Genomic DNA, 19977 nt, shown 5'->3' on the forward strand with positions numbered 1-19977 from the left:
GCTTTGATCAATGAAAAGGAAGTTAGGGCACATGGACTGGCTTAGGTTTGCATAAACCATGTTCCCATTATTTTGTTTACTTCTGGCACCGGTTGTTGTGCCGCTATTAAAGGACTTCTTGAATACACAAAGTCATGACAAGGAACCAAATTTTGGTTCTGCATTTAAACAAGAGCCTTAACAGCTGCAGCTCCTTCCCAGTAGCTACCATCAGTGTTCAGTTCCAGTTATCCTATTTTGATTTATTGGGGGACTTTGGCTCATCCTATATGATAGATGTTGATCTTCTAGGGTTCACGACCACACCAGAGACTCTAGAGCATTTTGATCACCAATTGGTTATCAAGAGAAATGACAACTTTCGATTCACAATTTTGTCTACAAGTTGGACCAATTTAATGAATTTCTTATGCTACAGATGTCCCAATCATACTACCGACAACATAGCTTAGTTGAAGATTAAATGCTGTCATCAACCATACGTGCGAGAGTATGAACTTTAGTTTTGACCTCTTTTATCATTTAAGTTCTACAAACTAAACTACCTAGAACTTGTAACTAGTAAAATTCAACTTACCTTCTTGTAATTTGACAATCTTTTAAATATCTCTAAATTATTATAAATTTTAATTTACCTCCATTTTTATTTAAAAGATAAAAAAAAAAAATAAGAACACATTATATAAATATTCTTTTATTTTCTAAGATAAGATGAGGTTTATAATAATTTAAACAATATTTCAAAATTTATTATTTTAAGATAGGTAACCCAAAATCAAACCACTCACAAGTTACAATGTATAAAAATTAACTTAGAAGTGATGATACCTAATATTTTATATATATATATATATATATATATAATATTGTCTATACAACAGAAACAAAAAGCAAGTTGTTCAATGAATATGGGTAGATTTTTTGGGTCAGGACTTGATTTAGGAGGTGCCAGTATCAATGTGATTTAAAAACTTCAAGATAGGCTATAGCCATGCATTTGTGGAAAGTTCAGAATAAAGAAGAGAAAAAGGGCTTTTGGTTAAATGTTTTGGGGAATTGTCCTAATGAGGCAGCAAAAAACCCAGCAAGGCATGTGCTTTGTATGCTACCCAACCACGTGTGGTGTGCTTTTTGTTAAATATTTTTGGCTCCACAATAAAGCAGCTGCAGTCCTGCCGTCCAACACCAGGAGTTGCAGAAAATTATGGATGCTAGTGAAGCTGTGAAGGGGTTTTCTAAGGCCAAAACAGGAATGTAATTATGTAAATTTATGTTAATTAAGTTAAATAGCTTTGTACACAAAGTGTAAACACAAGATCTCTTGATCAAATAAACTTATAACTATGAGTTGCTAAATTAATCTGATGTTTTGGAATTTTGGCCAAAGCTCTGTAAGATAAAGTTGGTTTAGTTTTTAACTGTGAGTTTCATAGAGTAATGAATGATCTATAAATACCTTCCATTGTGTAATATTAAAATTTAAAAGCAGCTTTGGATCTGATAATCTTCATCAAGCCTGTCGTTAATCAAATTAAATAACAAATGCAGATTATGCAGTTATAAAGTATATGATTGTCAGGCACAGGTGAATTAGTTAATCAACATGATCTATGCTGTCACAGATCGTTATCATCTTTCAAAATCTTTCAAAATAATCAATAAATGAGACAGTTTAGCATATTTTGAGTACCTTTTATAATTTTATTTTTATTTCTTTTGTAATCAGGTAATGAATGATATTCCTAAAATACCATTCTTTACAAGGCTTTGGATCCCATAACTAATAATTTATATATCAAGCGTGTCACTAATGAATTAAATTCCTACAAGCACACACATGAGAAGGCTGCACTGCTATTTATGGCTAAGCATAGAAAGTCCCAAGAGATTGCTTAAACCCAGAGACTAGAGTCAACCAACAAAAAAAGAGCCATGAAAATAAGTGAAAGTAGAAACCAACAACTGGCTCCAATCAGTTGAGTCTATAATAATCGCAATCTCTAGGCAGTTTAGTGGTGTAAATAGCATTAAAAGTTGAGTTGGTTTGGCTTATTGCATCAGCAACAAATATCAGAACAACACAACAACCATTCAGTAATTGCAATCAAAATGCAAAGCGATCTAATCTCATTCCCACCCATGCATGATGGAGACAAAAAGTTTTCACTTTGTTCAATTCAGATGAATCAAAAACCCAACAAGGGCAAGGCATCAAAAAATATACTTACAGTAACTTGATCCATTATTATAAAGTACGAAGAAAATTATGTAACCCGGAGGATGGGAGACAAGAATATATATAATTCTATGAACTCTCAATAATAAAATCCATCCTCACATGTATGCCAATGCATTTTTAGAAAATCCCAGTATTTTGAATCTTTAAACTCTTATGGGACATCAATATTAATTAATGTTTTGAGACAGCTGACAGACTGAAAATACATAGAACTGGCTATAACATTATCATAATCCATGGTGTAGTCCTTACTCCAGAATATGAAGCGCAAGATCTGTAAGATGCATCAGGCAAATGAATTCATCAGTTAAACGAGAATCCGTGATTTGGATCCTTGAAATTATTAGATCAATGTCCAGAATATGCTAAATATGTATGCGAATAGGGTAATTTTTAGGGACCTCCCCTGAGGTTTGGTGTATTAACACTTAGATGGAATGTATCAATGTAATTACATATACCTCCCTTGCCGTTAGTATAAAAATACGTATAACATCAGTATATAAGGGTAAATGTGTAAAAACATATTAAAAAATAAAATGTATGCTTTTACTAGATCAATAAATTTTTTACCACCACTTGCCCCTGTTGACCCAACCTTGACCAGCCAATCATAGCTCCACCGGTGGCTGGTGGTGGTGCTTTTCTAGTGCTGGTGTTCCCTCCTCACGCTGGCGACCAACCCCATTCACGGCAGCCTTTGAATCAACTGTGTCCACCAATACATATTAACCCAAGTACACGGCTTTTGTCTCACAACAATCCCAAACCGTTGCCGCCCCTTTGGCCATCGCCGACGCCACCCAACAACAGCTACCATCACCCTTGAACCATCCTGATACCACGCCGCAACCTCTGACATCCCAAAACCCAACTGCACACAAATCACAAAACCCTCACTTGCCGCTTGTCACGCCACATGCCACAGCCACAATTTCTGTCGACGGTGATGGTTACAATTTTTTTTTTTGGGTAAAGAAACTTCCAACCAAAAACCAAATGCCCATTCACATTTAAATAGAACGACACAAAATGCCATTGTAAATAATTCATACAAGTCAAAATTTTATAAGAAAATTAATAATTTATTTCAAGTGAGGAATTCCTTGGATCCTTTTTCCAGTGACAGGACACTTAGGCCCACTTGCTCTCTTCTTGGTTCTCTGGTACAGCAGCTTCCCCCCAAGGGTTTTGACGACGCGGTGCTGGTTGGACTTGGTGGCATAGTTGTGGTGTGTGCGGTGTGTGAGACGTTGAACCATTTTCGTTCACTTTCGAGGAGGCCAGCGAAGCAACAACCAGAGGACAGTGATGGTTCCATATCGTTGCCGTCCATTCCATCAAACAACCCCAAACCAGGTAGCACGCTTTTTCACACCACCAACAGTCATTTTGTTGAAATGGATTTTCAACGGAATCCTCATTGCGGAATTCTGAAAACTATATTTAATAATTTATTATTTCAGTAAGAAGGATATTTTAGTAATTTCTAATGTCTACTAACGGTCAACTTAATTGGTAACTAACGGCAGGGGAGGTTTATGTAATTACATGGATACATTTCATCTAAGTGTTAATACACCAAACCTCAAGGGAGGTCCCTAAAAATTACCCTAATGGTGCAAATAGCAAGTTAGTAACAATCCGAGATGCTCAGTTAAATTTTAACATTATAACATTCTATTGTTTGCGGAATCATATGAGGTGATAAACTGAATCGACTCCTGCTTAATGAGGGCAAAATCACTTCTATAGAATATAAAATGATTAATATGATACATCTTGATGGATCTGGACCCATCTATATTGGTAAAGTAACTATCGCCAAAAAATAGAAGCAAAAATGTATTTTTAAAAAATTAAAAAATAGAAGATATAGCATGACAGCAAATGACAAATATACAGAGTATAAAACTATCTGCTTCCACTAGAACAACCAATGTTTCTTCCTCGGTTTCTTTGGAACTGGTGCATCTGTAAAAGAACATGAAAATTTGTTGTATATTGTACTTGGCGCAACATTGTAACTCAACGAAAAACCTTGACAAAAAGATAAAAACAAACCTCGAATATCGTATAGCGAGTTATAATGTACCTCTGACCAGAAGCTTAACCACAACTCTGCAGCATTTCAAGAGAAAAGGAAGAAATATAAGAATATGTTCTCACAAAGACTACTGAAAAGTAATAGATAAAGCAGGTATTTGACAAGAAGGATCCCATGTTATTTGTTGCTAATATAAAGTTTTGTGGAAATCCCCGTTTTAAATTGAATGTGGGCCTACCAGCTTACCTAAAACCTCAAAGAGCCACATATCCTTCACTCAAAAACTTTTACAACACAAATAACACTCTCATGGTTTCTAGAAAGGAATGCTATTGGGTAATGCTATTTCCAATAGAAGTTATTTGAGTAGGCTCAACAATTAAATACTCAATCCCATTCACATTTGACAGGTTTTTGTGACTTAATAGGGAAAACAATCATTCTATTTACATCCTGCAGAGTGCAGAAGCTCCATATGCAAGCTCAATTCTCTATCCGGGGAAAAAAAACTACTGGCTGATTATGCAAGTAAGCTCTATAAGGAAATAAGAGAATGTGTAGCGGTTTGCAGCTTCTAGAAATGCATCTAGTAGTTTCTAAAAGCTCAATAAAATTTGATATGGCAGATAATATTGACTTTTCCAGTCTTACCGCGTTTAGGAGCCTGGTGTTGTGGCATAATTTCAATAAAACAAGTATCTCTGAATGATGTCAAAAGACATATCTTTGCAGCATACTGCCAAAAAAAAGCAGTACTGTCAAGCACTACTATTAGAAGAATACAAGAAATAGAATTATACACCTACACAATGAAAGATTAATTATGCATAACAAATACATGCTCTCATTGTACTGAACGCATCAATGTATAAGAAAAAGAGAACTAAAAAAATGAAAGGACACTAATATATACTATCATCATTAACTAGCAATACAGCAGACAGAAAAAACTTATATCTGTTTGACCAAATGACAGACCTTATCGGCTGCTGCTTGTAATGTAACGTGGTCCCCCCATTCACCAACTCTGCATCATACAGTAAATCAAGGGAGAGAAAAACAATGTTATGTAACAGCATTTATAAAAGAGTGAAACAGAATATGAAAGCAATGAGTAAAGGCTAATAGCATCAAAAAATAGAAGGGGTGAGACTTCATCAACCAACATACTTTGCCATGTTTTTGTAATAGCGTTTATATTTCATCGGGACATAGCCTTCATACATAGAGCGGCAGTCTTTGAGCTGGAACAAGAAAGAATTTTAGTTTGTAAGCAAAGTAATTGGCAAAGCCTTTCTCTCTATCTCTCTATCTACCCTCATTCCCTTTTAACATAGAGATTTAGTTTTCTGTTTGTGTTCATTAGTTCTTTCATAATCAGACTTAGTGGGATAAACAGTTAATCATAATTATTTGAATTAACATAAACACTTAATCATCCAGAAAATGTCAGTAATCTTGTATCAGACTCCACAAAATTTAATTAAACTGGAGATCGTATAACAACATAAAGCAAGAAAATCTAATCAAGGGCCTTTTATCCTAAAAAGCTTTGTACAGGGAGTCCTTCATGCGATACTTGATCAACTTGGCTTTCAGTAAGACAAATCAACCCAAATTAAAGGCATCAAGTTTCTCAATTCATATCCATCATTTGTAACATTTGATGGGCACTTCAAAGACAATATACCTGTTTTACAACCTCTTTCCGGACATGCTTGTGATACTCAGGTGACTTGTACATCTGATCTGAAAGTGCACGAAACTGCAACACAATGTTGAAAATGTAAAACAGGATCTCAAATACTAATACAGATTAGATAGATACAGAGAGGGAGTAAACATTTTCAAATTTCACTGCCATCAAAAGTACCTGACAATTTCCATCCCCAGAGACTTTCACCTCATATAGACTATAAACATTTAGCCTGGGCGAACAATAATAAAAAATTTACTCAATACCTTCACCAAAGAAAAAACTCTAAGACAAAAGCAGCAGCATCCAAAGACCTTCCTGTTAAAAACTTCTAGCAAATACTCTGTCCAGCACAGACCAAGGAGGCAAGGAACATGCATAAGTTTGGAAGAAAGGGGTAAATTCAGAAATTATACAGAGAAAAAATTAGTGAATCATGTGGGGATGGCCAGAAATACTTTCTATATGTTGAGAAATGTAAAACCACCAAAGTGGATTCTTTTCAAATTATCATATTTAAGGTTCTCTTAACATGATTAGATGGACAACCAGATAACTTCATACACCTTTTCATCCATGCAGAAGAGGGAGCTTCCTCACATCATAAAATTCCAATATTACTTGGTGAGATTTCATTTGCCCATACAATTCCCATGTCATGATAAATCCACATAAAGATGGCCAATAACTCGGTGGCTTCTCACCGTGAGGCTTTTCAGGTCAAGAGTCATTCTCAGATCTTCCTTCCCAGATTACAAAGAAGAACTGACGAGCACATTTTACTAGCATGTAATTCTCATATAACTATCCTCTTATACAATTGTTTCCTAAAGAACTATGTATTTCATTAATAAATACATTTTGAGCAAAACTTTAGTTCTTTAGCTCATTAATAAATAAATTTGAACAAAAGTTTAGTTCTAAAAAACAAAAATAATAAAAAACTATTAGGCCCACTTTAGTGGCTAAGTATAAGACATACCTCTGGAGAAGCCGCTGGTGATCCAAACTGGCATCATTCATGTTGGGGATATAGGAGTTTATCTTTGGGACATGCTGAAAGTTCAAGAAGTGCAAGATAAGAATCTAGAAAGGCATCTTTCCTTTGGCGAAAGACAGAAGAGGGAAGGGAGTGCAGATCAAAGATGCAACAAATAATCAATGCCTTTAGTATTTATCATGCAAGAGTCAGAAAGAATGAGCAAGTTAAGATAAAGAACAAAGTGTAATGAAACCTTTCCAAACAATAAATTCTTTGCGTCTTATAAAGAGTCAATAAGTGCAGGAGAGGGCAGCAGGCAAAAGAAATTCAAGGGGAGACATATTGCGAGGTAATAATCATCAGCAGAAATCAGTTAGAAGCACAATGCCTACAAAGAGATGAGTTTAACTGCACTGGAAAAAAAAATTAAAAGGCAAGGCTAACTTGGTCTGCCCTCAAGTACAAGTATGGACAGAGGAAAAGGAGGAACCATTTAGCACTTCTAGTGATTCTCACACTGTTGTAAATATTGTTCCCTAGGATTCAAGGTGCAGAATCTCAAGTTAGGAAAACCTCTGATATTATTAAGCTTTCTGACGTTTGGACCTTTTAAACTGAGATTATAATCCGTGAGCCAAAATGAAAAGGAGGTATCTTACTGGAACAGGTGCCAAGTTGGAAAGGCGTCTAGCAACTGCACCATCTAAATTTGCATACTCTTCTGAAAGTACTAAAGCAATCATCCGGTCATCCTCAGTATCCTGCTGACTGCTCAAAGATGAGCTAGAACTAGCACCAACACTTTCAGTGCCATTCCTCATCACGTAACCCCGCAAAGTACTACCAACTTAATCAAGTGATCACACCAAGTAAACAGCCCTTTGCCACAGAACTGCTTAAGATAAAAACTTAAATGAATCACTACCATTACAATGAAAATAAAGATATAACACATTTGACATGCTTGATACATTCATATCAATCAACACTGCATAAAGATAAAATGAACCAATTAATAGACTACAATCATCAATATGCAAATGTGACGAACATGACACAACCCAATAAAGATTTCGATCAATATGAAGCCATCCATTACAACAAAAGAAGCTCAAATGCCAGTGGCTGAATTATATCAACAAATGAACACAGTATTTATGTAAAATGTAAAAGCAACGTAACACATCAATATGTTATAATAGACTACAATCATAAAGATGAAGATAAAATGAACCAATTAATAGACTACAATCATCAATATGCAAATGTGATGAACATGACACGACCCAATAAAGATTTCAATCAATATGAAGCCACCCATTACGACAAAAGAAGCTCAAATGCCAGTGGCTGAATTATATCAACACATAAACACAGTATTTATGTAATATGTAAAAGCAACAGGCAGATGGCCGTCCATGAAAATGAATCAATCTGTCCAAACAATGAACAGTTGCACACTCATTCTGTCCAGAGAATGTTAATCATTCCATTTCTATGATTGAAATCCAAAACAAGAACGAGGCTAATCATTGGATGGAACTAAGAATAAAAAGCAAAAAAAAAAAAAAAACTGATCATCAAGATTCAAGAGAATATAAGAAACCAATCAAAATGAATAAGATTTAATTACATACATTGAGAGAATTCAAGAAAACGATTAAGTCTTGCTACCTGGGAATGAGATGGATGATTTATCTCAAATAAACAGAAGATGAAAAAGTAGAAGAAAAAGAAACCCCAGAAAGCCTTTGCTTATTCTCGTGATGAATAGGTTGGTTGGTTATGGCAGGAGTTGAGATTAAAAAAGAAAAGAAAAAAAGAAAAATTAATAAAGATAGATATTTGGTTTGTTTATTATGTTTAGATTTTCGACAGTCCGCCGAAACCGAGTTGACATTGGGAGGCGTTGGTAGTTAGGCTTCCGCGGTTTCACGGTAATGAGACAGGTTCTTTCCTTTCTGGACACGTGTGCTGTTTTGTTTTGTCGGCCCGAAACCGTGCGTTTGTTTCTTTGTTTGTCTCTGTTCATCATATCCTCAATCATGCAAAATCGACTTACTTGGGCCCACATTTGAATTATGATGCCATAAAAATTTTCTTTTGTTTTTGATTGTATAATAATCTTGTTTTCTTTACGCGTCTATGATTAATATGATAGAGAACAGAGCATTTTTGTGAAAGATTCAAAGTATTGGCAAAAACTGTACCGAGTCGTGTGTACATGGTATAGATTGACACGATTCATTTAATAATCGTTTGAAAATATAAAGACTCTAACTAACACAAAATATAATTAAATTATTTAATAATTCACTTAATATCGATATATTTAACAAAATTTATATGCACACACATATATATAAAATATTATTTATCGATATTATAAATATACATATCGATAAAAATTATTACACATTTAACTATTAAAATTCTAATTTTATATATATGTAAATAATATTAAATATCGATGTTATAAGATATGCATGTTTATTAATATTTTACATATTTATACTATTTAAATTTTAAATTTGCATGGAATTATAGAAATAAAATACCATAAATATCTTCATTCTTCCTTAAGGAAAAATAAAAAAATAATGTATAATATTTGAGTTTTGATGATGAGAATCTACATACTTGAACCCACGTTTGAATTATATTTCCTTTATCTTAATTGGAAATATACAAATGAATATTTAGAATATTTCAAAATAATGTATAATATCCTCAATCATGGCAAAGTCGACTTACTTGGACCCACGTTTGAATTATGATGCCATAAAAATTTTCTTTTGTTTTTGATTGTATAATAATCTTGTTTTCTTTCCGCGTTTATGATTAGTATGATAGAGAACAGAGCATTTTTGTGAAGATTCAAAGTATAGGCAAAAACTCTACCAAGTAGTGTGTAAATCGTATAAGTTGACACGATCTATTTAATAATCGTATTAAAATATGAAGACTCTAACCAACACAAAATATAATTAAATTATTTAATAATTCACTTAAAATCGATATATTTAACAAAATTTATATGTACACACACATATATATAATATCATTTATCGATATTATAAATATACATATCTACAAAAATTATTACACATTTAACTATTGAAAATTTAATTTTATATATTTAAATAATATTATATATCTATGTTATAAGATATGCATGTTTATTAATATTTTACATATTTATACTATTTAAATTCTAAATTTGCATGGAATTATAGAAATAAAATACCATAAATATCTTCATTCTTCCTTAAGAAAAAAAGAAAAAGAAAATAATGTATAATATTTGAGTTTTGATGATGAAAACCTACATACTGATTTAAAATTAAAAAATATATTAAATTATTAATCGGGTAAATAGGTTAAGAATTTTAACCTTAACTTGACATGAAAAAAAAAATTTGTGTTGACCCAAAATTCGATCCATTTAACAATTGTGTCAAATTTAACTATTTATAATCATTTGTTCGTAATACATTTGTATCAAATAATCAGATCGTGTCAAATTTTACCACTTAAGCAACGTAACCGAAGAATGTGATCAATAACACTTTAGATAAGTTTCATGCGCACACGTTCATGTATTGCCAAAATCCTGTATTTTAGGACCTACAAGCATCCTACCAAAAGACAAAAACGAGAAAACCAAAATAAAATCCACCGGAAACATTTTGTTATCTCGTCCACTCAGGCTAGATTTTTTAAGTGATCAAGTTTGGGTTTGGGATTTTTTGTGCGTTTCATGCGCAGGAATTGATAAAACCAAATTCTAGATTTGCATTTGCTACTTTTCGCGTGTTTTATGCCTGATTTTATGCAGAAAGCCCAAAACATATGTCCACTCTATAATTAACGCACATTTGGTTGGCAAAGTACAGTACAGAGAACGTAAATACTAAATAAGCACCTCTAACCTTAGGAAATAAATAAGCACCTCTAACCTTAGGAATCCTCTCAAACACAAAAAAGGTATAAAAATAAACTAAAACAAATTACTTATCAGGTTTAGCAACTTCCAAGAACATGATGTCAGTACTCACCATGACTAAATACAAAAACCCACAAACTGATCTGTTCGAGTTTTCTTTTGAAATTCTTCAAGGATGCATGAAGGTAGGCTAAAACTGCTGCCCCCATGCATATTGATTTATCTTACCAAAATCTTCTAACGAAAGGACGGTAAACATATGAAGCAGTACTCCCGATAAAAATTGACCAAGGTAAATATAAAATGTATGCTCGAGCAGCATACAGAACTGTTCTCCACCATCAATTGGCATATCTTGGAAGTGATTTCCAAGTTTCCCAAAAACATCTTCTCCAATCCCCAAGTACTGCACAGCTTGCACTCTACTTATCTCTTTTCCTGTAACCGGGAGGCCATCTATTGGCAGACTAAAAATAAAGAGAAGCTAGGAAATACAAAGCAACCAGACTCTACATCATATGACCTTACGAGATACGCTATTAAGTCTCTATCCTTGTCCACTTTATCTTTTGTTTTCAAAAATGGCGAAAAGCACATATGTCGAATTTTTTCCTTGATGACGGCATTCAGCCTCCATTTGATCAGGTTGTTCATGAAGCAGTTAATACTTGCCTACATTATGATACATCATGTTAGCAAAAAATAGCTTACATACCTTATATATAGTTTAGATCTAAAAATAACTAACCACATGATTTGCAAGCTCTGCCATGATGTATATACCAACAGTGTACAGATTGTGCACTCGTTACGGGACAAGAATGACTGTTGGACAGATTGGACAGCTTTTCTAGGCAAAATCAACAACCTGATCTAGTCTTCGAAAAAAATTCAAGAAGCAAGGCTGCTGAGCATAGCAGAAATGAAGAGAATACAAATAACTGTTAAAAAAAATTGCAAAAAACTAGCTGGAGGATGTGAAGTGACAGCAGTCACAAAGTAGAGACATCAGAAAGAGAGATAACATAAGGATTGACAGAGTCAGAAGAAAGTAAAAAACTCCTACAAGCTCAGATGTAAAGGGCTCATAAATAATGCAGCTTGATAAGTTAACAAATCACTTCTTAACACAAAACAAATCAGTAGTATGCAGGTCGACTGCCCTCACTATTACTATTTTTTTTTTTTTTTGGCTAAGAAATAGAATATTGTTATTATGCAAAAAGCAGCAGATTGAAAGAAAAACCCTATCCGAAAGGTAAACAAATTTAACAATTAAAACAAACAAAAAATCTCTGCAGATAAAACTCATGAAAAAGCAGCAGATGCAAATGCAAATCTGGAAATTGAAAACTTTCATGCATAAAATCAGGCATAAAACACACAAAAAGCAGCATATGCAAATCTAGATCAATTTCTGCAAATAAAACACACAAAACCCCAACTTAATCACTTAAAATATCTAGCCTGAGCAAACAAAATAACAAAATCTTACAGGTCAGTGAGAACATGGCAGCTGGATCATAAGACGTCATTTCATTCTTTACAGACGGCAATCATCACGATCAGTGTATCAACCAAGCCTTTTTTCACATGCTATTGAATATTGCATTAACTTGTCATTCATCTCTGCACCCAGTACCCATCCATCTGCGGTGACTTGGTAAATTCTCTACCCAAGGATATAGCAAAACGTCATTAACCGAACTGCAAATCCAGTAGAACAATTAACTGCTGAAAAAAATTAATGACAGGCAGTCAGGCACAAGCCTAGCTCAATTGAAAACCATCTGAATCTATGACGGGGGCATTCCACCATTTTAATATGCCGCCATGTCAACCATGTGTTAGTTGTGGGCAAGCAACTGTTCTGGTTAGCAACAATCAATCTATCAATGCATGAAGGTACAGAAGGAATCCTCATTCAGCATTTCCTAAAACTTAATATTTGCCATTTTTCAAGAGGCTGAATTGAAAAATAGGGAAACCGGCATCTCTCCTAAAACTTCAGCGTTTCCTCTTTTTAAAGCCCTTGCCAGATGAGAATGAACCAACTGTATATCGTGAATTAATAAGTTCTCGAGGTATACCTGCTCCAGAAGATTTTAAAATATCAACCAACTCCTGAAACAAATTCTTATTCTCCTCATTCACAAATACAATTGCTGTACCCTCGTCTCCCATTTGAGAAGCCCTACCTATTTGATGGACATACTCCTTGATAGAATTGGGCATGTCAAATATTATAACCTGCCTCACACCCAAGAGTTCAACTCCTCGACCCAAAATCCCCGTGGCCACAATCACAGGGACTTCTCCCACTAAAAGTGACCTCATTATTTCTCTTCTCTCCTTCATGGGCTTCTCCCCATGAATTGATAAGGCTTTCATCCCTGTAGTGACTGAAATTGCATTAGACAGGAGATCAGCCCCAAGTCTTGAACCCACATAGACTACAGCCGGTGGAGTAAAATGCTGCTTGCTCATCAATATGTCAAAAAGTTTTTGCTTCTTTTTATTTGACTCAACCCAGATAGCAAGTTGCTTAACAGCCTTATTTGGCATGTTAGGCTTGCCAACAGAGACAACAACGATATCCTTTGATATGGAGCTCGACATTTTCTCCACCTCTTGTGATATCGTCGCAGAATACATTAAGATTTGGGGTAGCGAAAGGGCCCTGAAAATCTGCATCACCTGGTCTCGAAAGCCCCTTTGAAGCATGCAGTCAACCTCATCCAAAACAAACATCCTTATGTCATCTAGTTCTATATCATGCTTCATTAGAAGGTCAATGAGCCTGCCTGGAGTTCCTACAATCAGTTCTACTCCTTGCTGAATACGGTAGACCTGTCTGGCCATAGCATCACCACCAACCACAAGTGCAGTTTTGAAAGGCAAACCTTTTCCAAGCAACTTAGCTTGTTCCTCAACTTGGATACAGAGCTCCCTGGTTGGAGTTAAAACCATGGCTAATGGATTTTTCTGGTTCTGCGAGTGGTGAAGCCGAATATTTGCACATTGAGAAATAACAGGAACAAGAAAGGAAGCAGTTTTCCCTGAGCCTGTATTGGCAGAAACAAGCAGGCTTTTACCACTCAAAGCAGATGGGATTGCTTGCATTTGGACAGGTGTGGGCATGTCATAACCAGCAGCTTCAATATTTTGGAGGAGCTTCTGAGATAAGCTGCAAGAGGAGAACGACAAAATAGGTGCCGGAACTGCATCTCCCTTCACATTGATTTCCAGTCTCTTCCTCAGCGAATCAGTCTGACCAATAGTCAACGATTGAAATCCTGAGTTTTCATCAGATTCTCTAACGTAGAAACACTCATCTGTAGCAGGTAATCTTTCAGGAGGCGGGGGAGGCACAACCCGCATCCCCCTGTTGGCATTTGCAACCCTGCATAACAGCTTTTGTTTACATTCCAAACTGCAGACATCGTCGTCCGTCTCATCACAAATATACTCACCATAGCGGCCACATATCACACATTTTGGCTCCTCCGGCAGAGCTTCTCTCTGATCCTTACTCCACTCTTTCACATCACTTTGTGAATCTGATGGAATGAAAAAACACATGCATGGTACAAACGTCAGTGAAAAAGCATGAGGAGAAAAAAAAATACAAGAAAAAATTGAAGCAACAAGAAGATGAAAATGGCATTGGCAAGTAATATTATAAAGCAGCAAAATTTTAAGACTAATAAAGAGTTTTGTGGGAAGTTACCATCGACTCCATCCCCATGAGGGATTGCCATATTTTGATTATTCGCCATGATTAAAATCGAATTTCAAGTTGAAATCAAATAAATTCTGAAAAAAGAAAAAAAAATCGAACAAGAAAATAGTATCGGTTATGTAATTGGATATGTTAATTCGTCGAAATAACAAGAAATAAAATTGATCAATTAATTGCAATTAGTCATTTACAAATCTGCTAAAACCTAAACGAACCTTTCCCCCGCAATTGCTTCGTGGAGTAGATACAAACAAAGACGAAAGAACATATTTTTGCTCAAGCCAGGCAAAAACTGAAAGGCTCGGGCCTCCCTTTCAGATGCTAAAAATTTACAATCCAAACGCCGCCTTAATTGTTTTCATTTTACTTACTTATTGGCTTTGCCACTGAAACGACAGCGTACAGGGATAATAGAAGTCAATTTCTTTTTTCTTTTTTCTTTTTTCTTTTTTCTTTTTTTTGAGAAGAGAAGTCAATTTAATTTAAAAGTTTTCTTTTTCCATTTCTTAAAAAAAATTTTAAAGGAAAAAGAGAAAATTGTTCAATATATGAAAAACGTAACAGATATTCATTTCCTAAGATGTGCTCAATGCATTGTATAGTTGGAAAGCAGGATTGAACCGGATTAAATCTTAAGATTTTATTGGATTAGTTAGATTAGATACAATAATATCATTTGTTTAGTATAATTTTGGATAGGACTATTAAATATAATTTAATAAAAATAAAATAAAATAAAATAAATATTTTTAAATTATACTTCTGATTGTTAAATTTAATATTTATATTCAATATTACTATTAATAAATAATTAAATAATTATTTATATTTAAATTGTTGGATTAAAATCTTTATACTTAATCTTAGATTAAAAATTCAAGTTAAAATAAATTGTTGATATTGGTAGTAAATTTGAATTAAAACAAAATATTGACTCCAACCTAAACCCATGTGAGAATTAGCACTAGCAATCCCATAAATTTGGGACTAAAATGTAGACTAATTTACTAGTTTTCACAGCCAAACATACCTTGGATTGAATTAATTTTTTACCCATCAAATTAGTTTAATCTCATCTTTGGTTCATTCTAATGCAATTATTAGATTATGATGAAATATCAACTGTTTTGAGGGGGGGGGGGGGATTTGAATGTTGACATGAGCTAGCAAAGAAAGTCAGTGAAATGAAGTTAACTCGTGTTGATCGAATGACAGTATAACTCTCAATGGTCAAGAGGCAAGCTCCTTGAGAAAAATGACAGTTTTTGAAAATATGCCTAGCATTAAAGGGTATTATCATAACTCAAATTTTGTTTATTAGAGACAACATGTGAACAATGCACGCCATCATGAGAAAGAATAAAATATCTTTTTTTTTTTTGCTAAGAATAAAGAGTCAATAAAAATAAAAATTCTTTGAGCAAATCAATATGAGGGGACCACATCAGCTGTCCTTTGCTACTCTCCTGAAAAGCAATAAGACCACTGAACTAGCTTCCGCCATGTTGCAAAGAGTAAGGACCACATAAGGGATAGAAAAATTACTTGCTCACCAAGCTTATTTAATTACTATCAAGTGAATAAAAGAAAAAGACAATAATAGCCCAACTTGAGGAAGGCAACACTAATAAAAAATCTCCATATGACAGAAAACACAAAAATACCCCTAGGGCACCAACCCTATAAGTTCAACTTAAAACACAAGATAAGGAGGATCTTTTTCAAATCTAATTTCTTGAGGGGTTGCTTCATCTTCTTCTTCCTCTATTTTTACACCTCCATAGAAGATTTTGGCCATCTTATTTCTCAGAAAAACTTTTCCCTTACTCTAAAACTCTATAATCTCCATAAGACTCACGTCTCCCTCGTGTTATTATTCATTATCACCAACCTTTAATAAGGTTTTGCTAATATTGTAAAGTAAATAATGTAAAACAATGTAATGCTTCACATACACAGTTGATTAGAGATTATTACTCCGTAAATGTAGGCCAAAAGGCCGAACCATATAAAATCTTGTGTGTTCTTTATTATTTATACTTATTTTCTACTTACTATAACGGTTCTGTTACCCAAATTGCATTTCCTTTATGAATTCACCTGAGTTATACCACGAATCTTGGATAAACTCTCTAGAGTGAAATATAAGTGTGCAACCCAAGAGGGGGGGTGAATTGGAAATTTAAAAATAAACCTAGCAAATCCACACAACAAGCAATCTAATGCCTTAATAAAAATTGAAAGCAATAAGTTTAATAAAGGCACAATAATTAAAGAGTGAGGGAGAAGAGAAACAAACACACGAATTTTTACGTGGTTCGGCAATCCCCGCCTACGTCCACGCCTCCAAGCAATCCAAGCTTGAGGATTTCACTATCCAAGCCTTTCCGAGGCTTCAACCGATTACAATTGACTTCTAGATGTCAATAAACCTTTACAACAAAGAGATTATCTCCTAATCTCTTCACTCAAGTGTCTCACACACTCAAACTCTTACAAATGAAATGAATAAATGAAAGTTACAATCAAACTCACTTAATGAGTAGATATTCAAAGATGAAGAACAATGAATGATTTAATGATTTGTGTTTTGCAAGTTGTAAGTTCAAGATATCACGTGTGCTTTTTGTTTTTGCTTGTTGGAGAGCTTGAAAATGAGTTGGATTTCAGTTCTTATAGTTTGAGCTCAAAAACTAGCCGTTATGCACATTTTGGTCGTAACCGGATTACCGGTTATGGACATCCGGAATTCCGCTTAATGTTACCGTTACAGCCACAAATTTGAATTTCTGAACATCCGGATTTCCGCTTTGTCACATCCGGATTTCCGCTTACGCTCAGTAGCTTACTGCCTAACAACTGGATTTCCGTTTGTCAGGATTCGGAATTTCGCTTTTAATTCGGATAGATTCTGCCTAAAATCCGGACTTCCGTTTGTCAGAATCCGGATTTCCGCTTGCTACAGTAACTGCTACAGTGAATATTTTTCCAAATTTACTGTTTGACCCCAAAACTTTATAAAACTGTAGTGTGACCCAAAATGTTATGAAAGTTTGCAAAAAGGTCCAATTTCAAAACTTTAGAATAATGCTTTGTCAATCCCACAACTTTTTGAAATTATGACTTTGCCCAAACTTTGTGAAATTATAGAATGATCTAAAAACATTTAAATAGTTTCAAATAGGTCCAAATCCGAAATTTAAAATACTATTAAAGATTTTAAAATTACTTTCATTTTAGTCCAAAATGCTTTAATTCCATAACATCATTTTCTTATTATAAAAGCACAATTCATAAATCTTTACTCAATAAATACATGTGGTTTGTTATCATCAAAATCAATATTTATAGCTATATAGGTTAACAATCTCCCTCTTTTTTATGATGACAAAGCACATTCAAATCTTTAATCTTGTTATGAAAACGCTCCCCCTTAATCAATGCAAGTTAAAAAATGATTTGAAAATAGTTTAACAAAAACTTCCCCTGCATACATGCTCCCCCTAGATACATGCATATTTTCATAACACATATGAAATCATTCTCCCCCTTCATCATCAAAAAGAATAAAAGGCTCCCCCTATCAATCATCAAAATCGCAACATAAGCACATTAGTAAAAAAAATATCCATAAGCATAAGAAAATCCATATAATCCATAATAATCACTCAAAAACAAATCCATAACATCCAACATAAATAGTCACAACAAATTCATATCATCCAAAAAAAACAAAACCATAAACCGAAAATCATAATAACCATCCTTAGAGTCGAAAATGAAAGAACACACAATGCAGTAAATGAAATGTAGGTGTGTCCAAATACAAGCATAAGATATTACTCAGGTGGTGAGGATGGAGGTGATGGAGGTGGAAATGGATATGGAATGCCGAAGTGCTCAAAGAGGAGGCGCTGCCCATGAATGAGCTGCTGCTGCTGCTCCTGCTGAAACTCAGTCTGCCGCACCGAAAGTGTCCACACCTCATCCATAAGCTGCTGAAGAGTAACATCTCCAGAGGTAGGAGGCTGTGGAGGTGATGAAATGGATGCAGAGACAACAGGATCTGAAGCAATCACGGGAGGATCACGGCGTCTACGCTGCCCCCAAAATGAGAGTGAGAAAATGGGTAGCTGATCGGCTGGAACCACATCATTAAGTGGCCGATCATCACTTGGAGCAAGGAAGGTAAACTTGTTTTCAGAGTATTTGACCCAAGTGTCATTCTTCCACTCAAAGCCTAAGCCGACAATAGCTTCATCTCCGATACCGTTAGACAGTCTACATGACGGTTCTTTAATCGGTACATCAAAAAATTTCAGGATTCGGGTAATGAAATGACCATATGGAATGGAGCGGGTAATCAACTTAGGTATGCTGAGCATGTTTCGGACAATGGTATATCCTAAGTCGACTGGACGATGTCTAAGAATACAATCAATCAAGGCAACATCCATATGAGAGACCTCATCCAAATGGCCTGATCTACGAAGAACAATACTCTGAATAAAACGAAGTAATATCCGAGTTTGAAGACAAAGACAAAGGTTGCGAAAATGGATAGTACAATCTTCATCGGAAAGGTCGACACGACGACATATATTCTTAACAGCATCAATATAAGCATAGTCATCAATGTCAGGAGGTTTCCTAGGTGAAAACATTTCTAGGCCATCATCGGAGGATCCTAGGATGTTGTTCAAGTCCGAATCATCAAACTCAATCAAAACTCCTCCAACTGTGGTGATTACTCGATTCTCTTTCTCCGCGGAACAATCCATATTCGAGTAAAATACTTTCACCAAGTCGGGATACACATTCTCCTCAATCAATAATGCATTAAGCCAACCAACATCTTCCAACAATTGCAATAAAGTTCTATTACTAATACTAAGATGATTCAACCAATCCGGTAAAATAAAAAAGGTTTGGAGTACCTCACGAGTCCTGAACTGTTGATGAAAATGTTTGGCTAGATGTTTCTTGTTCTGAAAATGTGTAGACTCGAAATTGGATTGATTGGTGGTGCTCCTTGATTCTCGTGGCTGATCGGTTTGTTGAACCGGTTCTTTGCCTTTTCTTCAAACCGGCCGTGAACTAGACATTATGATATGGTTGATTTGAGATTGAAAATGGTAAGGAGAATGAAGATAATGAGGATTGAAAGTGATTTTGAGAAACAATTTGAATCAAAAACGGCTTGAGAATGAGAAATCTAGAGAGAGAAAAATTCGGATAAACCCTAGGTTGAATTTGAGATCTAGAGTTTTGGATGATGAAAATGAAGTTTAAAGATGCTTTTGAGTGAATGAAGTGATGGGGAAT

The 19977-nt window shown here is 34.7% G+C and overlaps 2 protein-coding genes across 9 annotated transcripts; both read right to left on the bottom strand.

Moving 5' to 3' along the window:
* Positions 1-3942: 3942 nt before the first annotated feature.
* Positions 3943-8884, bottom strand: LOC18051553 (OTU domain-containing protein DDB_G0284757). Of its 2 annotated transcripts, none has more exons than XM_006446807.2 (10): positions 8639-8884; positions 7624-7856; positions 6965-7038; positions 6160-6214; positions 5977-6051; positions 5457-5530; positions 5265-5313; positions 4938-5022; positions 4304-4360; positions 3943-4213 (listed from the first exon to the last, which is right to left on the bottom strand). In XM_006446807.2, exons 2-10 carry the CDS (start codon positions 7783-7785, stop codon positions 4167-4169), a joined length of 678 nt encoding a protein of 225 aa, XP_006446870.1. In that variant the 5' UTR covers positions 7786-7856; positions 8639-8884; the 3' UTR covers positions 3943-4166. The 2 variants fall into 2 exon arrangements, with proteins under 2 accessions (XP_006446870.1, XP_006446869.1); XM_006446806.2 differs by having other exon boundaries at positions 8602-8884.
* LOC18051555 (DEAD-box ATP-dependent RNA helicase 41) lies at positions 7812-14979 on the bottom strand. 7 transcript variants are annotated; one of them, XR_002907061.1, is made up of 5 exons: positions 14868-14979; positions 14641-14726; positions 12406-14470; positions 11659-11788; positions 10934-11582 (listed from the first exon to the last, which is right to left on the bottom strand). XR_002907061.1 is itself a non-coding variant. In XM_006446809.2 (3 exons), the coding sequence occupies exons 2-3, from the start codon at positions 14687-14689 to the stop codon at positions 12918-12920; spliced, it is 1602 nt and encodes a 533-aa protein (XP_006446872.1). In that variant the 5' UTR covers positions 14690-14726; positions 14868-14979; the 3' UTR covers positions 12257-12917. The 7 variants fall into 7 exon arrangements, 1 of the variants encoding a protein (XP_006446872.1); XR_002907060.1 differs by having other exon boundaries at positions 11659-11814; XR_002907059.1 differs by having other exon boundaries at positions 11659-11817.
* Between the last annotated feature and the right edge of the window lie 4998 nt (positions 14980-19977).

The sequence above is a fragment of the Citrus clementina genome, unplaced genomic scaffold, assembly GCF_000493195.1.
Source record: "Citrus clementina cultivar Clemenules unplaced genomic scaffold, Citrus_clementina_v1.0 scaffold_2, whole genome shotgun sequence".
NCBI lineage: Eukaryota > Viridiplantae > Streptophyta > Magnoliopsida > Sapindales > Rutaceae > Citrus > Citrus x clementina.